At 44.7% G+C, this 19,779-nt stretch overlaps 1 protein-coding gene and 1 long non-coding RNA gene across 2 annotated transcripts in view; one reads left to right on the forward strand and one right to left on the reverse strand.

The window, feature by feature from the left end:
• The window catches only part of Cradd (CARD and death domain containing adaptor protein), a 147,434-nt gene extending 132,596 nt beyond the window's left edge, over positions 1–14,838 (reverse strand). Inside the window, exons 1-2 of the mRNA XM_076920041.1 lie at positions 14,672–14,838; positions 13,295–13,598 (exon numbers count right to left, since the gene is read on the reverse strand). Of these exons, the coding sequence (XP_076776156.1) occupies positions 13,295–13,592 (298 nt within the window). The 5' untranslated portion in view covers positions 13,593–13,598; positions 14,672–14,838. The remainder of the gene's footprint in view (positions 1–13,294; positions 13,599–14,671) is intronic.
• LOC143436101 (uncharacterized) lies at positions 13,989–14,714 on the forward strand. Its single transcript, XR_013106311.1, has 2 exons — positions 13,989–14,145; positions 14,505–14,714. It is a non-coding gene; the product is annotated as an uncharacterized LOC143436101 (long non-coding RNA).
• Positions 14,839–19,779: the final 4,941 nt, after the last annotated feature.

Below are 19,779 nucleotides of genomic sequence, written 5' to 3' on the forward strand. Positions count from 1 at the left end.
TACGTCAAGGGCTGCCACTTGGTGTCTGGTGAGAGAGGACCCACCAGTCACATCTTCCCAAGGCACTGAGAAGAGTATGGGCTCGTAGGAGGTAGAACCTTAATGGAGGAAGCATGCCACTGAGGGTGAGCTTTGAGATTTTAGGGCCTAGGCCCGCTCCTTGTTCCCTTGTTCTCTCTGCTTCCAGACTGCTGATATAAAGAGACCAGCACTCGCTTGTTCTGGCAGCTCCACCTTCCCCATCATGACGGACTGTGTCTCTTTAGGACTATGAACCAAAATAAATCATCCCTCCCCAAAGTTACTCTAACTGGGGTGTTTTACACAGCAACAGAGAGGAAGGTGATCACCATACCCTTATATTATACAGGTTTGCTCCCGTCTCTCACTAGTTACAATTGGAACTCGTAGAAAGTATGACTTGGTTTTTAAAGTAATTTTTCCGCTCATCCCAGAAAGTCACGATGGCTGATACGCACCTTGTGCTACGCTATCGTTTCAAAGCTTGAATCTTTAAAGATTGTTGATATCTGCCTTAAAGAACACTGCAGCCTAGTTACACAGACATCATCATCATCATCATCATCACAATAACAACAACTGTAATATTAAAGGATAACCAGCAATGGTAAATGTTCAAATGCTATTTGCTCGGAACCCTGTGAATTACCCATCACTTCTCAATTCTGCCTTCTGTGCTCTGGATCCTGAGCTGGATCCCAGTGACATCACTGTTCTGCAGACAAAGCTAGTTCCGCCTTACAGGGCAGAGAGGGAGAATAAAAGGCATTGGCAAGGGGAGAGGGGCTTTTTCTGAGTTTGGGATGTTCTAACCGCTGAGATGTCCTGTTACCTTCCAAGCAGCCGCTTTGTTCCTCTATCTCAGGCAGCTTTCTGGACCATCCATGTACCCTGTCAGGAAGCCACTTCATCTCCAGAGAGGCCTGACTCTAGGGCTTGAAAGGGGTGGGGGGTGGGGGGTGGGGGGTGGGGGATGGGAGAGGGGGCTTCTTATAAGCTCTTAAAGAGACTGTGGACTGTGTCTTGTACTCTCCTTCAGCTCCACAAGAATTACATTTTTCTTCTAATGTGATTCTTGTGTCCCCTGGAGGTCACTGTCAGTCCCTTAAAAGCTAATCAGAAGTAACTTTCTACTAGCTAAAAATTCTTCACCATTCTAAGGGGTGGCCACTGGCAGGCAACCCACCCATGCCCCTCTGAAAAGACTCAACACTTTTTAAACTTTTTTTTATACTTAAAAGAGGACATGAATTTGTAAAGAGGAAGAAGAAATGGAAGGAGGGGCTGAGGGATGGCTGTGTATGATTAAGATACACATAAAGAGAAATATAGATAGATACACACAAATACTCATATGTGTGTTTATACACACAGTATTTATGTGTATGTATAAAACTTTGAAGCAATAATGTTTTTTCCCCCTTTCCTTCTCCCTCTTGTTCCAGCCCCACTCACTCTGGCCCAAAGTACACTGTAGCTGTCTTCAGACACCCATATGAGGGCATCAGATCTCATTTCGGATGGTTGTGAGCCACCATGTGGTTGCTGGAATTTGAATTCATGACCTCCTGAAGAGCAGTCAGGGCTCTTAACCGCTGAGCCATCTCATCAGCCCTGAAGCAATAATTTTTTTTAAAAAAAAGAACTCTTCATAATAAATTTTCCAAGTTCCCTGGTCATCTTGAGACAACTGTGCAAAAGATGAGCCTGCCTACCCCGGCTCCTGGAGGACTTTGCGGTTGTAGCCTCTGTGAACTCTGTAATCCTAGAACAGTTTCCAGTACGGTTAGAAAGGCAGCGCTCCTCCAGGGGTCTACCAGAGGGGCGGCTGTGATTTATGCTCTAAAAGAAGGCTACAAAGGACACAAAACCCAAGCCTGGTGACTGACTGGTGCTAAGGGGCAAGACTATGATTGGTCCAAACACAGTGCTGAGGGGAAGAGCGTGATTGGTCCGAACGCCCCTTCTGGCTAGCTGAGCAGGCTCCCTGAGTGAACTGAGAGATGCTCTCTTGTGCTGGTGGTGGTAATAAGCCTAATAAAAGGCTTCTCCTGCAAATGGTCTTTTCTCCGCTGAGCTGTTAACACAAAAGAGACAGCAAAACAGAAGTGGCAGTCAAGTCAAGCTGTGAAGGCAGCCAGCGAGGCAGTGCACTGCTTGACAGCTCCTGCGGCTGTGGAGGGCGACCAGAGCTGAGGGAGGAAAGGCAGTGCAAAGGCCACAAGGTAGAAGGGGGTAGCCAAGACCACAGAGGGATAAAGGGCTCTGAGGAGGCAGGGAAGAGGAACCGAAGGTTCCAGAAGACTTCCAGAGAGCCATCAAGTTTTCAGACCCATCCCGTTTCGATGACTTTCATCACTCCCGGTGATTCCGGCACCTAACAGACATGCTTAAGACCCAGGCTTGGCCCACAGTGTGCATCCCGAAGCGGGCCCAATGGAGGACCTTCTGGATACACCATCCGGTGCCTCAGACCCCACTCACTGCCTCATTTAGCCCCTTGTTGAGTCCTTCGATGTTATTCATTTTTTTCCCCAAAGGTGTGAATCTACGCAGTATGCTTCAGAGAAACTTTTATCTTTGTTTATCTTACCACAAAGTCCTACCGCTTGAACCAAAGAACCTATCCGATGTATTTTTTCTAGGCTTGGTCCTTCTGCTCTGGTTCGGATGAGAAACGTCTACCATAGGCCCGTGTGTCTGAACTCAGGATCCCCCAGCTACTGACACTGGATGGGAAGAAAACTTTAAGAGACCTTAGTGGAGAGCAGCTCACTGGGGGCTGGCTTTGAAGCTGTATAACCTGTCCCAATCTCCTGTTCTCTCTCTCTCTCTCCTTGACTGCTGGTACAATGGGACAGGACAGCCTCTTGGTCCTGTCACTGTGCATTTCCTGACAGGATGGACCGTGTCCCCTTTGGAACTCAAAGTCAAAACAAGCCTTTTCTCCTTTAGGTTTGCTTTTGTCAACGTATTTCATCATTGCAACAAGAAACTAAATTAACATACCTTCCCTTCTCTGTCTCTAAAATGGAGGCCTCTAAGAGCCACTCCAGCTCCAAGCCTCTATAGCCATGGCAGCAGGACAAGTCCCGGCAGACACACCGCACACACACGTGCTGCTGGCAACAGCCCCATCCACACACCACAGGGCTATGACCTGCTCTCAAGGACTTGGACGCAGGCTTCACGACCACAGGCCTTACGTGCCACTATGATATCACAAAAACAAGTAACGTTTGGTTCTTGTACTGGCTGACATACACCTTCCACATTCTGGTGATCTTCGAAGTAGCTCGTGTCTGTTTACTGAGCTGACCAGTGATCATCAGTCTCTTGATAGTTACGGGATGGGCACAGTCATTCGAAATCCAAGTCAGAAATAGGGAGTGGAGACTCACAGTCTCAACTTCTAATCCTCCTGCCTCCATCTTCCAAGTGCTGGGACAGTAAATACTCACATCCTGTCCCACTAGAGAGGAGAGAGCACCTGATGTTTAAGTTGTCGAGTGATTTAGTCAGGTGTGTCAATGTGATGAATCTACCAAGGGGCGGGGTTTAGTGAGCTTCCAGACAGCTAAAGGTTATGGTTGGAGATGCTGGGATGTGGTCCACGAGGGACAAACTCAAAGCTCCTTCTATCCCTTGCCCTGTGCATCTCTTATCTGTATCCTTCACAACATGCTTTATAATAAACTGGTAAATGTGCTTCTCTCGGTTGGGCAAGTGGCTTTAAAAAAAAAAAATTAATTGAACAGGAAGGAAAACGCCATAGGGATTCCATCTTGAAGCTAAAGAATGGAAACTTGTGACTGGCCTTGGGACTGAGAGATGATCTCGGGAACTGGGGCCTCAACTGTGGGGCCACAGGCTAGCTTCAGGAAGACCTGTGTCAGACTTGAGGTGAGCCAGCAGACACCCAGGTGATGTCCCCTGTAGCAATGCTTCTTGCTTCCTGGGTGAGAAAAGATTCCACACAATTATCTAGTCCCAGCCTCTGTCCGAGTTGAGGGCTGACTGAGAGAATGTGGAGGCCCTGGGTTTGTTTATCCGTGTCCTCTCAACCACTTCAGACATCTCCATGGTGTTATTTTGGTAACCGTGTTGCCACCCTCTCTGCCACGGTGTTGAATATAAATAGAACGTGAACATTTCCAGGAACTCTCCGCCTGGCACTTCCTACCAAGGGGCAAATCTTTCATATCATTGGCGAAAATAAAAGCCTAGGACTAAAACCTGACCCGAAACATCCAGAAGTCAGACTTTCTTTTGGATTCAGGTTTACTGTTTGGAAAAAAAATCACATTTTAAAAAGTGGGGCAGGGTGGGGGTACCCTCCTCAGGATCGCATACATCTATGCTCCTTAATGGTCAAACTGAAGAACAAGTGTAAACACAGCTGCCTAGTAAATTTAGGTAAAGCAAACATTCCTGCAGCTGGCTGGAACCAAAACCGGAGCCTCTCACTCACTCACTCACAGGCTACCTTGCTAGGCGGTCACTGCGGTGCTGGAGCTGTACCAGCAGGAAATTTTATTCCTGGTACCCACCAGCTGGAGATAGCATGATTTATGAGCTGCAAAGTGGGACCTGACTGCAGCATCAGCAGAGCTACTGGGCTGTCCGTCAGTCACAGCCAAGCTTTAGTCTTTAGGGCTCTCAAGATAGCAGAGAGCCTATGAGGAGAGAAGTATATGGCCTTGCTTCAGACTCCACCTCCTCTTCAAAGGACCAAAGGGGACCAGGAAAGGGGAGTCATCAGGAGTGAGTGACTCCCGAGACTACAGGGAAGAAAAGGCTTGTGTCTGACAGGAGCGAGGGAGAATAAGTGGGGACTGTAGCATAGGAACACTCTTGAGCTAATCAGGCGAAGGGAAAAGTGTATTTTCATAAGGTGCTTTTATAGGCTAGACATTAGCATGCTTTGAAGTCGGAGCACTCAAGTTGATAATTAGGTTCCACACACCTGTGTGCCCTTAAGGACATTATTAAACGTCCCTGTGTTTACCTTGCCTCATCTTTATAATAAAGGGCTCTGCAGAGCTCAGGCCAGATACCTCCCTAGCCCACTGAAGATGACCTTTAACCCTGGATCTTTGTGTCTCTCCAGGGCTGGCACTACAGACACAGATATGTGTGCATACACACATACACACACACACACACACACACACACACACACACACACACACACACACACACACACACACACAAGAGCACCCATGAAGACCAGAAGAGGGCACCAGATCCCCGGAATCTGTGCCCCAGAAACTAGGGGCTGTGAGCCACCATACATGGGCGCTGGGAACACAGGCAGGCCCTTCTGGAAGAGCAGTAAAGACGCTTAAGCCCTGCGCCATCTCTCCAGCCCCCCAAACTCATTTTTAATGACAAAAATAAATAAATAAATAAATAAATAAATAAATAAATAAAATCAGAGGCATACAGCCTGCTACCCAAGAGGTGGACAGGATGAGCAAGGCTACCTGTCTGTCCTCTCTCTTCCACCCACAAGCCATGTCCAGCCAGCTTTGTATCTGAGAGTGGCATCCAGCTGACCCCTCACTAGCAGGTTCTATCTCCAGCTCTTCAGAGCTTCATCCACAGAGCACAGAGAATGGGGGAGGGGTGTTGCAAGTATCATACAATGTGAATAAACAAGAAAAAAAAAATATGCCCTGAATTGAACTCCTTCCACTCCACAGGGTTTCTCTGTGTAGCCCTGGCTGTCCTGGAACTCTGTAGACCAGGCTGGCCTGGAACCCAGAGATCCATCTGCCTCTGCCTCTTGAGTGTTGGGATTTACAGTGGGTGCCACCACCACCAGGGCCTAAATTCAACTTCTCCAGCTTATGCAAAATCCCTCCATCTTTGTCTTTCTGTGCTCTTAGCCTGTATATCCCCAACATTTTAATGTCAGTGGTGGAGTCACACTTGCTCTCGGGCCTGATGGGCTGGAAAATCCTTCAGAAAGTGTTCAAGAAATTCAAGTATTAAAAACACCTATGAAGTAATGTCCTTCTGTGTGTCCGTGCTCTACCATCTTGCCATGTCTCTCCACTGAGAACAAGAGCAGTTAGTTCATCCGGCCGTGTGTAGTTCTGGGGTGCCCACATTTGTGAAGCGATGGTAGTAAGTAAGGAGCCATCAACAAATCACCAGGCCTGATCTCAGGGTTCTTTCCCTGCTATGTTTTAAAATACCCCGGTAAGCCATGTGTGTCTGGGCTTGTTTGTACCCATGTCAGTGGGCATGTCATTACCTAGAGTCTACTTCCAGAAACTCTGTGATGGACTGGTGTGGCCAGGAACAGCCCTGGGACATCAGTACTCTCTCAGTCCCCCAGGTAATTCCAACACATGGCCACGGTTAATGAACCGAAGGCGAGATCAGGTGAAGGTTGCAGCTCAATGGTCCATGTGGACATGGGAGGGAGGAAAAAAAGACACAGTCAGACTTTCTCAAAAAAAGAATATTAAATGCATTTGAAAGTGAAATGGCACGATCCCTGCTGGGGCAGGGCCTGTCACATGGCTTGCTGTTCCTAGAAAGAGTGGCAATTAGCTGCCAGCAGATGCATTATTTCATCAGGCCCATAAATACTCATAAAAGTCTTCTGCCTCGCCTTACATCAGCCTTGCAGAAGCCGGGGAAAGCCTCCGATAAGATACAGCCCTGGACTATTACGACTCCCTGTTAGAGGCTTAAAATTAGCGTTAATAAAAATAAAATATTTTAAGACAATCTCAACCCACTAGACTCAAAAATCTTGAAGTTTTTATTCTTAAACATAAAAAAAAAATACGTTAGTGCAAATGTTTAAAAGCCTCTTTTGGCTATTAACACCACAGCATAGTACAATTCCATTTCAGACCCAGTGGGGAGCCAAAAAACCTGTGAGGCAGAGAAGGTCCTAAATCAAGAGCTGGTAGGCTAGGATTCCAGGCCCAGCAATAAATTACATCAACTAGCTGTGTGATGATGAGCAAGCTGACTTAATCTCCCAGGCCTCCGTTTTCACAGAGAAAAAGAATATGATGTGTGGGTCCCACCCAGCTCCCAAATACCAGGATCTGGCAGCATCTTGCTGAGCATAGCGATAATTTGCAAACGGGGCGTTTGGATACAAAGTTACTAACTCCATAATGCTACCGATAAACTTAACCAGTTCCTGTCCTCCCGCCACGCCAAAGCACACGCTCAAATGGCTGGAGACAACACAGGCTTGGAAAGCAACACTCGCTTCAACAGAGCATGCTCAGCTGGGTGGCAGAATTGCGGGAGCTCTTTGCGCAGCAGCAGCAGCGTCTGAGCTACACAGGCAATTCCTTCTCTAAACCACAGGTAGTGAATCCACCCTTGTTTCCTCCCATGTTTCTGCCACCCTCTGAAAGTAGGAAAACACATGGGGGGGCGTGGGGGGAGAAACATAACTAAACGCTGTTGGGATCCCATTGCCTGCAAGGGTTGAAGCATGGAACCTCTATCCTTATCTGGACTACTGAGGAAGCAAAGGGGAAGTGACTTCTCATCTCTCATCATGGGCTTCACTATTCTTTCATACCCTGTCCCAGATGATCTACATTCATCTTAAGGATCACACAAGATCTCAGATGTTTCCCATTGGGGAAACAGCAGGTCCTGACTAAGTCACTGAGCCTGCGCTGGTACAGTGTGAAATTTATCCCTGAGAGAGAAGTCTCTTACCTAACTCCGTCTACTCTGTCCCAGGAATGAGATCAACACACCAGAGAGGCTTTCTAAGGCTTACCTGCCCACCCTCATCACCACACACATGCTATAGTAATTTATTCATCAGCTATCTGCCCCCACCCCTGATCCTCCTCCAGGAGAACATAGTGAACCCCATGTCCACGGTTCTGTTTACTGTGGTAGCCCCAGTACCTGACAGCTAACACATGGTCAACACCCACTACACATTGGAAAGAATGAAAGAAGGAATACCTTCCATTATCTGGAGGCCCTTCAGGTTAGACTCATGATACTTAGTCCCTAGAAAGTATATGGTACTCAAAGCTGGGAATACCAGAGGGAACAATCTCACTGTCTGGATATAGAGCCCAGGCTGGATAAACTGAGATCAACACAACAGTTATCTCATGGGGCAGACGTTGGTATTTGGCCCAACTGGAAGAGACTATAAGAAGAATCCCAAGGCAGCAGTCCAATAAACCTATGGCGATATGTAATACAGCTGTCATGAGAGCTCAGTAACTTCAAATACACCCAGGCATAAACCTCCGAGTCAAAATGTACCTCTTAGGAGAGACAGCAGCGGATGCAGCTCAGCAGGGTCACTCAAGGCCAGCTCATAAGGGACAGACTGGGCCTGGAGCCTCTGGGCAGAGAAGGAACCGGCAAGCCAGCCCCGCGTATTGCACCAGTGCAGACGGCCAGGCAATCAAGGACATCCTGTCCATTGGGATGACCCACTGAAGGTCAGGCAAGGCTGAAACAAGGGCTAGCCTCAGGGCAGCCACTGAACTGGGCTGAGGAAGAAAGCATCTGATGCTAGGTGAGAAGCAAAACTGTGGCTCACTCTTGCTCGTGGCTAAGCACATACACAACTCAGGAATCCTGTTGGTAAAGGAGAGAAAAACAAGGCCCAAGCCAAAGGGAAGGTGAGGGGAAAGGCAAGGGTACCAGAAGACTGTTAAGGATCATGGCAGAGCTGCAGCCCCACAGCCAGGCCAGAGCAAACAAGCTGGATCAGAGAGTCCTGTGGCCCATGAGCCACTCCACCATGCCCAACTCTGAGTCCTATCAGATACAGAGGGCTTCAGAAAACCCTCCTTTCCCAAGCCAGATGAACTCGGGCACCAGAGAGCTCCAGCTCAGACAGGCCCACCAGGCCGGGAAGCCAGGCCACCAGTCACAGGCTGCCTTCACCACACCCAGCGCTGTCCTGTCTCCTAAAGTGACCCAGCAGGAACCCAGAGAGGACTTCCAGCTGATCTAATGTCTGGTGTGTGACCTTGGTCACAGCGGAGAGCTGCCAAGTGTCCCTTCTGCTGTGCCAAGGTGGATTAAGTCATTTTATCAGCAGAATTCTTCCTTTAAAAGGTAAGAGTCCTTGTGGGGTAAAGAAGACGCAAACCAAATATCCACTCAACGTCTCAGACTTCTGCACTTTGATTTTTAAAACAGACATTAGGAGACCTAAAAAAATTCTGAGGTATAATCAGAAGATTCGGGTAGCTTTTGTCCTTTTCTGTCTGAGGATCGGTTGAGACATGGGAGTCAGAAGCACCGAGACTGAGACACAACTCAGTTTTACTCTAAAGCACTTATATTCAGTGGGTATACACGAGAAGCAAATAAAAAACACAAAAATATCCGAGGCAGCTCAAAAATCTAGAAATGAAACACAGAAATTAATACACAAAGAAGGGGAAAACCAAGAGCCTGCCAGAGGAACCAAGTGGAAAATTGTCATGAAAATAAAGTTAGTTCTTGAGAAAGCATTGGCCGTGTGGCTAAGCGAAGGGCCCCCCTCACTTCATCTCAAGGCTTCCCGAGGGTGGGGCACCAAACCAGTCCACGACCAGCCACAACCAACATAAGCAAAAAGCAAGAAAAGGTTACTGTGTGCACACCTCACAAACACCCTGTTCTCCCTAAGCCTGGGTCACAAAATCCAAGATACCCTTACAGAAATACAAGTGTTCTACACTGTCTGACACTGCATTAGAGGAACACGGAGGTCCCAGAAAATAGGACTCTGGGTTTGTTTGCTTTTTTTTCCAGAGACGTTAAGTTGGAAGGCATTTCAGCTCTGATGATGGTCCGTGGCTTTAAGCCTCCCTTCATCCCCTCCGCCCCCTAGAAAAAGAACCCAACACCCACATAAGCTTCCAATTCACTAAACCTCAACCTAATTTCAAAATCGTGTTTTCATGAAATTAGACACTTAAAAATACTTAAGGCCTTAAATGACAGAAAGCAATTAGGCATCTACTTCTTTAAAGTATATAACTTCTATCTTCACCTCCCCAAAACTATGTGTGTTTGTGTAATGTTATAATATATGGTATATGATATAATAAATTATATATAATTTATAGATATACACATTTACTACTAGACCCTATGGCACAATAGATTTTCAATAATCAACAAGGACTTTTAAAGAGACTTTTGTAAGCTAGAAAACTACCAATGAAGAAGACAATGACTGACAAACCTTGAATTCAGGGCTTATTAGTAAGAATTAGAAATGACAGGGTTCTCAAAGGCCATTGAAATCTCACTTCTTTTTTCCTTATAAAGAAAGAGTTTATTGGGGCCTCGCTTACAGTTCTAGAGGATTAGAATCCATGACCATCACAGCGAGGAGCCTGGTAGTAGACAGAGAACACACACATCTGCAAGCACCAGCCAAAGGGAGCACTAACTCTGCACCCCTGCACCCCTGCACCCCTGCACCCCTGCACCCCTGCACCCCTGCACCCCTGCACCCCTGCACCCCTGCACCCCTGCACCCCTGCACCCCTGCACAGAACATCGCTCTTCTTAAAGTGAGCATGAGAAAGGTGTTGACTTTATCATTGGTCTCTACTTTACTTGTATTTTCACTATTATTTTAAGTAGTCAATATGTAACTACAGTCATACTTTACAGTGGGTTTATGTCACCAAGAAATCGATAAATCAAAGCCCCAGGTTGGAATTTTTTTCACTAGCAGAGTTAGTTATAGAAAACAAACAAACAAACAAACAAACCATTCACAACACTCACTTGTGTTGTGAGGCAAGCCAGCTTTCCATTTACCCCTTCCACGGAGTTAACAAGTCTTGGGGAGAACCTACTTTTCTAGTCATATAAACAGATATGTTCTTTTTTTTTTTTAACTTCCTTTTTAAAGCCGCTTTTTGGGGCTGGAGAGAGGGCTCACTGGTTAGGAGCACTGGCTGCTCTTACAGACCACCTGGTTTCCTTTCTTTTTGTGTGGCAGCTGATGACCATCTACACCTCCACTTCCAAGGCTCCAGACTCTCCCCTCTAACCTCCACGTGCACCAGGCACTGGCAGTGCCCATACATACACGCAGATAAAACACTCATATATATAAAATCAATAGCTAGATGTAAAAGCATCTCTCCCCTTGGCTTCTCTTTAACTTTTATAGCAATATTTATATTATATGTATGATATATTTATATATTTTTATATTTTTATATATTTATGATATATTTAATATATAATATGAGTATATATTATATATTATAATTATATTATAATGTAATATATTATATAATATAATATATATTATATTATATTATATTTCTTCAGGATCATCTTAATTCTCTCTTGCTCTCTGAATGAACCTGAAGAAGTGAGAATGAGGGTCACATGTCTACGACAATTCATGACAATATTTATATAACCCAAATAATCACCTAATTAAACTAAACATGTTGAGAGTGCAAAGCTTTCTGGTCTTTTGTCATCTCCAATTGCATGCAGTCAGGAGAACCTTCTACATGAATACCAGAAAGGCACAACTCTATGGGACTGATGTTACATCCCCAACTCTATGGGATATATTCTGCTTGTAACAATGTGGTAGAAATGTCAGGGATATTTGGCCCTGCTTTTGTTCAGACACATGGAATATGTAATTTTCTAAGGAAAACCCAAGCTGAAAATGCTAGAGACATCCTCAAAGGCCAGCATTCTCTTGGTTTCAAAAAGACGTGTAATTTGGACAAGCTAGTAGGAAGAAAGATATTTTTAGATTTTTTTTTCACTGAATGTTTACCAGGTCTTTCTAAATTAACTGGCTATCCCATTCTGGTCAAATATTCAGATATATGTCATTAATTTTTTTTCAAAAAGAATTAATTATGATAATATACGTGTTCTCAAAAACATTCAAAATATAAGACCCATAGTCTTATGTTTAAATTACTTAAAAAGGTAATTTACTGGTAGCATTTGATTTTTTTAACCAGTTACAGTCATTTGGAAGTTGAGAGCTGAGAAAGGGTTTCGATATGTAGCTCTGGCTATCCCAGAACTCACTCTGTCAACCAGCCTAGACTCACAGAGATCCACTTGCCTTGCCTTTAAAAAGGTGGGTACTACTACAACCACCAACCCCTGGGTCTGTTACAGTCATTTTTTTAAAAAGACAGTAACAATAAATTCTGGAGACCACTAACTTGGTCCCATATCTATATCAACAACCCAGAAAAAGTTAAATTCTTTTTTTGTTTGTTGTTTTGTTTTGTTTTGTTTTGTTTTGTTTTGTTTTGTTTTGTTTCGGGACAGGGTTTCTCTGTGTAGCCCTGGCTGTCCTGGAACTCACTCTGTAGACCAGGCTGGCCTCGAACTCAGAAATCCGCCTGCCTCTGCCTCCCAAGTGCTAGGATTAAAGGCCTGCACCACCACTGCCCGGCGAAATGTTAAATTTTTAACTCTGGAAATCTACTGATTTGGTTTGGATCAGTTGGCCTGGTCAACTTTCCATTATATTATTAAACAAAAATAATTAACCTTTCCAGGTCAGCCACTCATCTTTGTAAAACGTAGTATGTATGAGAGGATTGAAGAGAATGAATGGCACTTTATACCTCTCACAAGCACCAAGCTGTTTCTTTTCTGATCACATCTTCCAGTTCCCCTGGAAAATCAAAATCAGATTCTCCCCCAAATGACCACCCTTGCAAAATAAAACTCCTCCGGTGTCTGCACAAAGCTGAATTTTAAAAGGGCCACTTTACACCAACAGCCTTTAAAAAAACAAACTAAAGCAGGCTCCAAAATAATCTCTTTGGCCTCAGAGGCTGGCTGCAGGGGACAGGTGCAGGGCATGCCTTCCTAGAGGCTGTCTCCTATGATCTGACCTCCTCCAGCTGGCCGCTTGGCACCCCACAAATCAGTTATCAGTAGGCCAAAGCCTGCATTCCCATCTGCGCTCTCCAAACGTTTCCTGCTGCCAAAGGGCTCAGATTGACCTGGCTCTGATGAGAACATGCCTCCCAAGTGACTTGCCAAGTTTCCCTGGAAGCATGTCTAAAGTGTAGTCTGAGCTCCCTCCTGAACCCAGCCTCGTGCTTCCTTTTCCCTTCCTCCCTTGAGTCTCCTCACACCACCTCCTCATCTTGACCCTCCAATGCCATGTCTTCTCGGTCCAAACTGTTGCCCATGTTCATGCCCCCTGCCCCTCCTAAAATACCAACTTCCAATCCACTGAACATGGTTGGGACAATCCCAGAGCTGCTTTTGAAGTGATCTCTCTGAGGCCTACCTGTAGGCAGCTCAGCTGTGGCTTCCTCTCTTGCCTTCTCCAGCTTCTCTCTTACCCAGGGAAATTCCTGGAGGGAATCTAGGAAGGTGTCAAAGGCTCTGGGGCCCCTGGAAGGCAGAATGTCCAGCAACAGCATCGTCTTGCGGAGGCCTGTGGTTTGAGCTTTAATTTCTTGAATGTGGTTTTCTGTCAAAATTCCTTCCTGGTAAAGGTACTGAAGAACCAGTCCTTCTACCAGTACCTCAGCACCCAGCTCCAGACGCAGTGAGCGAAGTACTTGCTTGTCTCTGGCATCCATTTCTCCCTGGACAGAGGCAAAATCAACGCCGAGATTTCAGGAATGCTGATAGACCCCTGAAGACAGTATTGCTACAAAGTCACTAATAAGTACCCCCAAATCAGTCAGGTCTTTCTATCTTAAGAGAAGAGCCATGGTGTTTCCTAAGTGGCTGTTAGGCCAAACCAGGTATATTTCAAACACTTCCCAGGACAATGAACAGCACTAAATATGGATCTGTTTCTATCTCTGCTTTTCACGATAATGGGGACCTATTTCAATTCCTTGTGCAGTAAGAGATCAGACAGAAAACAGATCTGATCCTTTACTTAAAATGCAGCCCGTAAGGATTATAGATGTATTCATCTATGTATTTATATTATTATATAAAAGTAAATACTAGAGAATAGTGTGGACTTCAATATTGCTTTGCCAGAGTTAGTCCAACACTCACAATGCCGAAACTACTAAAAGGACCAGCGACATTTATAGACCTTGACCAGCAATGGAAAACAACCTGGAGAAAAGGAGTTTAAGGATCTTTCTTACAAACAGAAAAGGTCTCTACGAGAAAGTAAGTATCTGTGTGCCTTTTATGATAAGCCTCACAAGAACTGGGAACGTGGGTCGCAGCGCGGCCGTGAGCAGACATGCATGGGACATTTAATGAGCTCAGGTCGCTAGTGTGCTGAGAGGTGGCTGGCAGTGGCAATGAAGGTAAGGGGGAGCACGGGTGGCGGGCGGGGCTTCCGACACCCTCAGCCCACACTAGCGGGACATCCGATCCCAGCATTGCGCACAACCCTCTGCAAAGTCGGGAGGTGGCAGGTGAGAAGAGCGTGTGTGACCATATTTAGGCAGCGTGTTTCCATTTGGAACTTGTAAAAAGTTCCCTGCCTCGGCAGCTGAAAGCCGTGCTTGTGGCACAAACAGGAAGAGCTACCGGCGATTTTCGCGGTGAATGAACCCGCAGACTGTCTTCAGGAAACCGACCTCCCTGCACCGCCACCCGAACCCTGGCCCAGCCCCGCGGGAGCCGCGCAGGGGCGATGTCGCCACGGCGCGGGGATTGCGAGAGAAGATGGAGTCATGTTACTTACGTCTGAGACCACGTATCGCTAAGAAATAAATAAATAAATAAAACTACAACCGGAATCCAAACTGATAGGAAACCTGTACCATAAGCACCATCATTGTTGAGGGCAAAAGTCCTAGACAGGAAGTATTGTGACCATCTTTGTTGAAGGCAAGAGCAGGAAGTGCTGTAGCCATCTTTGTTGAGGGCGAAAGAGGTCAGGCTGAAGCTTTCTCTGCCATGTTTGCTGTGGGCAAAAGAGACAAACTCTCCTAGATTTAAAAGAATAAAAGAGAGAGTGCTTTAAAGAATCTAAGTAGTTCTCAACCTTCCAAAAGCTTTAACCTTTTAATATAGTTCCTCAAATGGTGTCCCCCAATCATAAAATTATTTTTGTTGCTTCTCAATAACTAATTTTGCTACTATTATAAATCATAATGTAAACATCTTGATTTTCTGATGGTCTTACACTACCCCTGTGAAAGGGTTGTTGGAGAGCAACAAGTTGAGAACCGAAGAGCTAAGTTATCTAAGTGAAAGAGTAATGGATTATTGAATCTTAACACAAAAACTCCATGAGAGCCTGACACATAATAAGCTGGTTGAAAGTTACTCTATCAGTTTAAGCCCTGACTTCAATTCCTAGTAAACTACACATACTTGCACAAATTACCTTATAAAATAAATCAATTAATAAACTCATTGATTACTTTTTAAATTAATTAGATGACACATAACAAAAAGAATGTATGTGCTAAAATTTTTTTTGACAATACAAAAAGAATATCTCTACCAGTACCTCTAATTGAGGATAAAATATCTATAAACACATCAGTGAACAGTTCTAAATCTTCTTCCTCAAAGTCTTCCAATTGTATGTGCAATTTACAGTGCTAACATACTTCAGGGTTTCTATGCAGGTACTAGCTATTTTACTGGCAGTGTTTTTATGAAAGTGGTAGGAATTCTTTTTAGCATTTCAAATACTTGTGGTCTATAGAATCAGGAAAGTCAATTGTGTCATCCAAAGTCTCAAAGCCAATACAGAGTAAAACCTAAATTTAACCAAGTCCCTCTGATTTCATGTTCTTTCCAGTACACCACACAACCATGTATGATCAATTCTATTGTTCTAATGGCAGTCAAAATATCACTAGTGAATCACCCAATTGCCACTGCCTCTCTTGTTCTTGAGCTACACAGTGATTCCCTCATTCTTTAGCTCTAGAATCATTGTTCTTTAAAAAAAAAAAAAAGATGGACACTCATCAACAACAATTTCTGTGATCATCCAAATAAGTCTTTGTATAGAGATAAATCTATACTGTGCACTGTGTAAAAACATTCACCTGTCAATAAAAAGCTGATTGGCTGGCCGAGCAGTGGTGGCACATGCCTTTAATCCCAGCACTTGGGAGGCAGAGGCAGGCGGATTTCTGAGTTCGAGGCTAGCCTGGTCTACAGAGTGAGTTCCAGGACAGCCAGGGCTACACAGAGAAACCCTGTCTTGAAAAACAAAACAAAACAAAACAAAAAGCTGATTGGCCAATGAGCTTAGGAAGGAAATCAAAAGGTGGGACATCCAGCAAAGAGAGAGAGAGAGAAAGGGGGGGAGCAGAGGGAGAGAGGGAGAGAGGGAGAGAGGGAGAGAGGGAGAGAGGGAGAGAGGGAGAGAGGGAGAGAGGGAGAGAGGGAGAGAGGGAGAGAGGGAGAGAGGGAGAGAGGGAGAGAGGGAGAGAGGGAGAGAGGGAGAGAGGGAGAGAGGGAGAAGGAGAGGGAGAGAGATGCTGAGATAGAGACAGGTGGGCCCTAGAATGAATCTGAGGACCAGGTAATCTGACACATGGCAGAACTTAGAATAAAATAATGGGGTAATTAACTTATGAGCTAATGTGTCAAGAAACAGCTGAAGCTAACAACTTAGGTATTTGTAAATAGGTTTGAGTCTCAGAATCATTATCTTAGTAGCAAGGGCCAGGAGGAAAAACAGAAGCAAACAGAAAATACACAATTATAGGAAGAGGAGAATTAAACCTTTAACTCAGAGGAAGAAATCTTCCTATTTTGTCAGATATTTGATCACACTGTGAACCTCAAGAGAAAGGAAAGAAAAGAAAAATTTTTTTATTTACTGAAAAAAAAAAAAAAACTGTTTCTAGTTGTGGTGTGTCTCAGCCTTTAGTCCCTCTGGCTGGAATATAGATATGCCTTTAATCCCAAACAATAAAAGTAATGTCAGTTTGTAAATGGAAGCACCATGTTTAAAAGTGACATCTAATTGAGTGGCAGACAAAGTGATGAATCAGAGAAAGATTTGACAGAATTGGATATGCCCAACCTTCACAAGAGGAGAGAGGAAAGGGGGCTACTTGGGGGCAGTGCAAAAGGAGAGAAGACAGTTTTACTGGGACAGTTTGCAGAGAGAGAACAAGCTAGACACAGGTGAATACAGAATGAGCCAAAGAACAAGAAGGAGACAGAAGATTAAAACAGATTGTCAGAGTTAGGTTGAGGCCAAGCTCAGCAACAAGTCAGAGGCTGAAAGAGAAGCCAATTTGAATCAGTCAGCTTGAAGAGATGTTTGAGCCAATACAGCTGAGTTGAGCCAGACAGTCAAAGTTCAGAAAGAGCTAGAAAAAAATAAGTCTATTCAGCAATAAATCTCAAAGGCAAAAACATTTTAGGCCTAGATAAGATTTTATGGAGCCTAGAAGCTTCCAGGACTAAGCCTGGGTTAGCACACTGAGACAGTAAACCTCCAAGATGACAGTTACATTTGCTGAATAAAAGATACTTTTACACTTTGCTGTTTTCAGTACTGGGGATTGAACCTATATCCTCACAGATACCAGGAAAGCACCCTACCACTGAGCTATAGTCCCAGGCCTCTTTTTTTATTTTTTATTTTTCTCATTTGTTTTGAGACAGGAGCTCACTGAGTTGTTTACATTGGCCTAGAACTTGTTATCATCCTGCTTCAGCCTCCCCTGTAGCCGAAATTACAGGTGAGTGCTACCATTCCTGGCCCTACTAAATTCTTAAATAAATAATAAAAAAAACACACACACACACACACTTTTAACATAAAAGAAGACATGTTAAAAGGTAGGAACGGAAGTGCAGAGAAAAACTCAACAAGAGGGCAAATTACCACCTTAAACAAGTAACCAAGGTTAAAGATCGCCAGTAAAAGTCTGAAAGAGGCACACTGTAGTCTCAGAAGCCTGCTATGAGCCTGGCACTCTGAGAAATAAGGACAGGAGAATCATGAATTCCAGGGGCTATCCTGGGCTACGCAGAGAGACTTTGTCTCAAGATGACAACAAAAAGTTCTACAGGTTATCACCAGCTTTGATGTAATAAGAACGTCTTCTCTCCTCCAAAACATTGCTGCCAAAATTTGTAACCTCGATCATTACAGCAAAAAAACATCACACAAATTCAAGTTGAGAAAAAAAAATTCTGCTGAGCACATGACAAAAGTTTTAAGAGTGTCAAGGTTGAGAGGGACCAAGAAGAACTAGAAAGTGTCACAGACTGAAGAAAACTAAAAATGTAACAGTTTAGGAAGGCAGGGAGCAAGAGCGGGGAGATTGGAGACTGGAGAAGTGTAAAGTGCATGAAGGACAAGAATGTAAAGGGACTGTCAAAAGTGCAGTGCCTGAGCCACAACCCTGTTGAGGTTTTGTCTTTTACCATCTGCTGTAATGCTAAGTATGAGCCTCCAAGACCTGGAGTCTGCCTGTAGCCCTTGGCAACCTACTCCCATGTTAATTCTGATTGGTGAATAAAGATGCCAACGGCCAATAGCTGGGCAGATGAGACATAGGTAGGGATGAGGATATCCAGCTTGGGAAAAAAAAAGAAGACCACAAGGAGGGAAAAGACAGGAAGGGAAGCTACCATGGAAGAAGAACGTGCAGGAGGGAAAAGGTGAGCTGACAAGGGCTAAGGGCCAGGAGAACGTGGCCCAGAAGGCTGGCTGCCCAACTGGGTTAAGAGCAGCCCAGATGGAATGTAGTAACTAGTAAGTGATAACTTGAGGTTATCGAAAGGATAGCAGATTCTAATAGCATGGAGGGTAGCAGGTGCCCAGCTACTGTGCTGCCTAAGGCTATCTTAAAATATAAGGCTGTGTGTATCTTTCATCTGAGAATACAAATGGCCTAAGGCAGGGAAGAAAATATTTCTTACTATATAACCAATTATTTTCTTGACATATAGCATAGAATCCCATACAGTCTCTGTTTCTCGTACCACCCATCCCAGAAATGATACAAACAGAATTTGGCAGAGGAAAATGTACATCTCTCTCCCCATTGCTGCGGGCACCACCTCCCATTACAAATACTTCATGGAAGTGCTATCAAATCATCGATGTGTCAAGGACCCTGCAAACTCAGGTTCAATTATCAGCACCCTCATGCAGTTCATAACTCTGTCAGTCCAGTTTCAGGGTATCTGACACACTCTTCTAACCTCTGTGTACAACAAACTCAAATGTGGTACATACATACACACAGGTGAAACACTCTTTACATATAAAAATGTTAATTTTTAAAAGAAAACTAACATTTGTAGTTTAGTGGTAGATCTCATCTCTCAAATGATATGGATGTATATGTGCTGTCTAATTTTATGTCAACTTGACACAGGCTAGGGTCATCTGAGGGGAGGGAACCCCAACTGAGAAAATGCCTTTGGAAGTTTGGGCTGTAGGCAAAGCCTGTAGAGCTTTTTCCTAATTAGTGACTGATATGTCTGGACCCATTGTGGGTGGGGCCATCCCTGGACTGACGATCTTGGGTTCTACATGAAAGCAGGATGAGCAACCCCATGGAGAACAATCCGGTAAGCAGCCCCCTCCATGAACTGTATCCACTCCTGCCTCCAGTTTTCTTCCTTCTTTGAGTTCCTATCCTGGCTGAGTTTCTGTCCTGGCTGCCTTCAATGATGGACTACAATTTGGAAGTGTAAGCCAAATAAACCCTTTTCTCTTGAACTTACTTTTGGTCATGGTGTTTGTGGTGGTTTGAATATGCTTGGCCCAGGGAGTGGCACTATTTGGAGGTGTGGCCTTATTAGAGGAAATGTGGGCCTGTGCTGGTGGGCAATGAGACCCTCCTCCTAACC

This window comes from Arvicanthis niloticus, chromosome 22 (genome assembly GCF_011762505.2).
Source record: "Arvicanthis niloticus isolate mArvNil1 chromosome 22, mArvNil1.pat.X, whole genome shotgun sequence".
NCBI classification, from domain to species: Eukaryota; Metazoa; Chordata; class Mammalia; order Rodentia; family Muridae; genus Arvicanthis; species Arvicanthis niloticus.